The sequence below is a fragment of the Myripristis murdjan genome, chromosome 18 (genome assembly GCF_902150065.1).
Source record: "Myripristis murdjan chromosome 18, fMyrMur1.1, whole genome shotgun sequence".
NCBI lineage: Eukaryota > Metazoa > Chordata > Actinopteri > Holocentriformes > Holocentridae > Myripristis > Myripristis murdjan.
Window position 1 is genome coordinate 7,204,184 of NC_043997.1, and position 4,764 is coordinate 7,208,947.

The 4,764-nt window shown below is 44.8% G+C and overlaps 1 protein-coding gene across 1 annotated transcript; it reads left to right on the forward strand.

Moving 5' to 3' along the window:
* The first annotated feature begins 213 nt into the window (after positions 1-213).
* Positions 214-4,045, forward strand: bmp15 (bone morphogenetic protein 15). Its single transcript, XM_030075567.1, has 2 exons — positions 214-689; positions 1,712-4,045. Exons 1-2 carry the CDS (start codon positions 347-349, stop codon positions 2,761-2,763), a joined length of 1,395 nt encoding a protein of 464 aa, XP_029931427.1. The 5' UTR covers positions 214-346; the 3' UTR covers positions 2,764-4,045.
* Positions 4,046-4,764: the final 719 nt, after the last annotated feature.

The window sequence follows — 4,764 nt, forward strand, 5'->3', positions numbered from 1 at the left end:
GAAACTACTGCTATATACAGTTATGCGATGCACATTGAATTGAAATATGAATTTATATGTAATAATAAGAGCAAAATGGGCAAAAAAAGGAGCTAAGGACAGAAAACGTATGTAGCCAGGCTACTTTTACGCACTTTTACGCACCAGTGGCTGGCCTCGCTGGTAGATTACGCACATCCGGTGGGTTAATTGGGCTCATGCACAATTTGAGAAAGCCGGTTGTGGTGTGAGAAAACTTCCTGGCGTTCAGGTGAGCCTCTAAACCCCGCCCCTCGGCAACGCGGAGGATGGTCGCCGACTACAGCCTCGTTGGTGGAGCAAGCTAGCACCGGAGGTTTCACCCAACATGAGATTTCCCCGCGCCACACGCAGCGTCCCCCCTGCCTGCGTCCTGCCGTGTTTTGTCTTCTTGTTGTGTTGCACCCTCGGCCACACAATGACCGCGCCGCGGCAGCCCTGGTTAAAGCAGCGCAGCCGGCGGAGTCCGCACACGGAGTACACAGGTGCGCACCACCGGCCGCTCACGGAGGAGCAGAAAGCGGACCAGAACCTGCAGTTCATGCTGAGTTTGTACCGGAGCGCCGCGGAGCCGGACGGCAGGCTCAAGCAGCTCCGCAAGTTCGGCTCCAACACGGTCCGCCTGCTGAAACCCGCGGCGTCCTCCGTGTCCTACCTGTCAGCGTCAAGAGGTGAGACTTGAACCGTGAAGTCTTTGGAAAACTACCTGCATCTCATGTTTTTGTCAAGCGCATCAGCGACTTCCATTGTGTTGTATTTATTGTTGTAGGATTAATGCATATATTTAGACATAATGCGCAACCTTTTTACTAATTTCTAAGGCACATATTTTTAAATTTATTTATTTTTCTACGTCTTTATAATTTAATTCTTCTCTTGAGAATCTGAGCAACTGCAGCTGACCCAATTACCCCTCCAATTACTCCCTCAAAAAACTATTTCTCAATGTGATTCTGATTCTTGTTGACAAAATGTCAATTTAAATGTGTGAGAAATTATCAGATGTGTCACCCAACTTAAGAGCCATCCTGACTTGTGCTCTTGTGCAATAATTTTGTCAGAAATGGCTTTCAGCTACATTTAAGAAGACTATGGTTTCACCTGTGCTCTCAATTGTAGTGATTAGAGGCTCTATGATTCAGTATAGACTCAACTTAGGCTAAGTAATAGTGCCACACACACACCTGCCATACCCAACAGCAAGGTCTTATAAGGTTTTGTCTTAAATTGGATAATTGGTAACATCATATTTCAGTATTGATCCAGCAGTTCAGTGGACAGTCTAACTTCACCTTGAACTGGAAGGTCCATGCTCCTCAGGTGGCACCCAATTTAAGTTCCAGGATCTATATCTTGAACTTTTTTTCCTTTTTTTTTTTTTTTTTTTTGCCTGTTGGCATTGCAGAATAAGGCATGATAAAGGAAAAGGGGAGTTAAATGGATGTGTGGTTGCTTGTGTCTTGTTAATCATTGGCATTTCTGGAGCTCATTGTGCAGAAGTCAGGCAATGTGCATGCTAAGTTGCTCTAAAATTGTTGCCAAAGATTTGGTCCTAAACAATAAGAATAATATTAATAATGATGATTAAAAAGTTCAGTAGGATGAAAAGAATCTAGTTTGTGGGAAATAAAATTAGTGTATGATTGATGTAATTTCTCTTTCTCCGTCTTTTCCATGCCTGTCACTCTCCCAGACCACCACTACAAATTCACCGTACAGTACAACCTCGATGGTCTTCCCTTTGAGCAACTGATCAGAGCTTCGTTCATCCACCTTCGCTCCTCCTCTTCCTCCTCCACACCCTCCAGCGCCGATGAGACCCTCCAGCCGCCCCACTGCTGGGCCCAGGTCACCTCGCTGGGCAGGGAGAGCCAGACGAGCCCCCTGCCCAGGAGGCTTGTCTCCTTGGAGCCTGATGACCAGTGGACGGAGACGGACATCACAGCGGACGTCAGCAGACACGTCCTGCAGAGGAAGAACCAGGGCCGGGCGGGCCACTTGACCCTCACAGCCCAGTACTGGTGCACAGAGCCTGGGCAAGCTCAGGAGGTCAGCAGCCGCTCGTGGAGGACGCCTTGGGGCAGATACTGGACTCGTGTGAGGAAAGGAGCCAAAAAAAGGCAGAGAGGGGAATCTTTGGTGTCCCACCTAGAGATCCCCTCCCTTCTTCTGTACTTAGAAGAGGAGAAGAAGACGAAGGACTGGATGGAGGATTTGCTGGGGTCCGAAGTGAAATATGACCCATGGCGACGAGGGCCGCCGCGTCCAACTCTTCGCCGCCGCCGGTCCAAAGACAACCTGTCAGAGTCTGGAGATCCCTCTCTAGACGCGATCAAAAACGCCCCCAACTCCTCCGTCTCTTTCTCCACCTCCTCCTCCGCCTCCATCGTCTCCGACATCCCCAACTACAGGCGCAAGACGAGCGTGCCCAAGAACCGCTGCAAGCTCCACTCCTTCCGCCTCTCCTTCGACGAGCTCGGCTGGAGTCACTACTTCATCGCCCCTCCGATGTACAACCCCCGCTTCTGCCAGGGCGACTGCCCCAGGATCCTCCACTACGGCTACCACTCGCCCAACCACGCCATCATCCAGACCGTCATCAACGACATGGGCGTGGGCGACGTGCCCCCTCCGTCCTGCGTGCCGTACAAGTACATGCCCATGAGCGTGCTGGTGGTGCACAAGAACAAGGTGGAGTACAGGGAGCTGGAGGACATGGTGGCCGATTCCTGCACATGTCGCTAGAGACTCGGGGAGAACTCGAAGAAGCCAAAGCTCTCTTCGGTCCTGATAAATATGCACGGGGACCGATAAAAGAAACTTAACATGGAGGGGAAGTGAATGAATTGTTGACCTCCTGCTTGGCGGCTAACCATAATAACTAGAGCCTGGAAGAAGGAAGTAGTTGTGGTTTCGTTCTTCACCATGCCTGTATTAAAGCACTTTAAAAGACAAGCTGCTGAATGTGATTTAGGCCTGCTAAGAACTATGGGTTGTGCAGAGCAGAAGATGTCAAAGTGTTATTCCTAAGCAAAAGCGCTTGCCGGCTGGAAAAGGCCATAAATTTAATTCCATTTCAGCTGGTAGGAATAAATACTGCGACCTGAATGTGACGCTGGTAGAAAGCACGATGCTGACGTGTAATGCACTTTAATGGAAAACTTCATAATTGAAGGAAACCCACTTATATCAAAGGGGGGCTGGTAAGTTGGGAATATTTTAAGGCACTTCAGGGCAACGTAACTAACTTAATCTTAGTGGTAATTTAACTTAACATCCAGGTAACTTAACTCGGGATAAGCTAAATGTGAATGTGCAATTTATTCTGGAGGGGAGTATTAACATTCGGGATGCGAAATAATGTGGCAATTTGTGATAAGACAGCTTGAGCAGTGTTTTTCTATTTAATGTTTATTGGCAGACGTGGGGTTTGAGGTGTTTAGGTCACTCTAGCTTTAAACTCAGACTTGGCTAAGTGTTTGTAGTATCAAGGCTCTGGCAGACTGGCTCATTGTGTCTATTTTTGAGCAGTTTACGAAATTTATCTTCAAACCACAGCCACTAACTGAGTGCTGTCTTTGTGTATATGTGTGTGTTTGTCTGTACATGTCATCTTTTTTTCTGTCGGATGTAATTTTTTAAAACCTGGGCTGCAATTCTGAATGTGTTAACGGTCACAAAGTTGGATGTGCACTTATACTGTGTCGGCCAGTGTGTAAGAAATTCCCCTTTTCTTTCTTTTTTTTTTTTTTTTTGATCTGTGGTTGAATGGGATGTGCCAGATTTTTTTTGCTGCTTGAATCTGAACTCTGACATTTTTGTACATATTTATAATGGGAGTGAAAGACCTGTGAATGCATGGAGGTCAAAACAGGAAAGCAGGCGCAGCAAAGTGCAGCTACTGTCTTTGTCTCGGGGAAAACAACATAAAAGAAAAAGAAAAAAAGATGTAAAAAAAAAAATGCTGTGACGTAGAAAAGAATGTGATTTTTTTTATTAGGAATCAGAATTATTAATAAAATAAAATGCATGTTTTCTAAAGCTTAATCTGTTGCATTTTTTTTTGTAGTGTGTCATCATAGCGTCTGTTTTGAATTATTTCACATATAGTAATCTTTCAAAGAAATCGTGCAGGATTTGCTGCTTGCAAAAGGGTTTATAAAGGGGATTCACTGAAAAATGCTGCTCATATATCCATTTTGGACATATTTAACTATCTTAAGCCTGTTTTCAGTGGAAAACAAAAAGAAACATTTGTGAGATGACTCATGACAGTAATCTTATAGTCCTTTCCTTTCATTCAAGGACACATTTGCTGCTAGTTATTTATATATTTATAAGAAAACCATTCTCCCTTGTTTTTCTGTTTATATGAGCCGACAAAGTGTACAAATGATGCGTCCAAATTTTAGTTTAATTCATGTCTCCTTGAAAAGAAAAAATTTTAATTCATATGATGCATTAATATACCTTGGCCAACAGATGGCGCTCCTGTCCCAGCTTGAAAACCTTGTTCCTACCACGCAGGCCCTTCATTCAGCCTTTCAACATGGTTTTAGTTCTTTAAAAAAAAATTTTCAACAGAATAAAAATAGTATATTTTACAGGCAATCAGGTTTATGGGTTTGATTTCCCTTGCAAATAAAAGATGAAAACATTCAACAAACAGCATATTTATCGTATGGGTCTCGAGCCTCTGCTTTACATGGACTCACTGATTCAGAGCTTAACAACTCCTTTAGGATT

Excerpts from the sequence above, each read along its gene's own strand:
- bmp15 (XM_030075567.1), top strand. The coding sequence starts at position 347 with ATGAGATTTCCCCGCGCCACACGCAGCGTCCCCCCTGCCTGCGTCCTG. Across the intron at positions 690-1,711 it reads CTACCTGTCAGCGTCAAGAG|ACCACCACTACAAATTCACC; the intron begins GTGAGACTTGAA and ends TCACTCTCCCAG.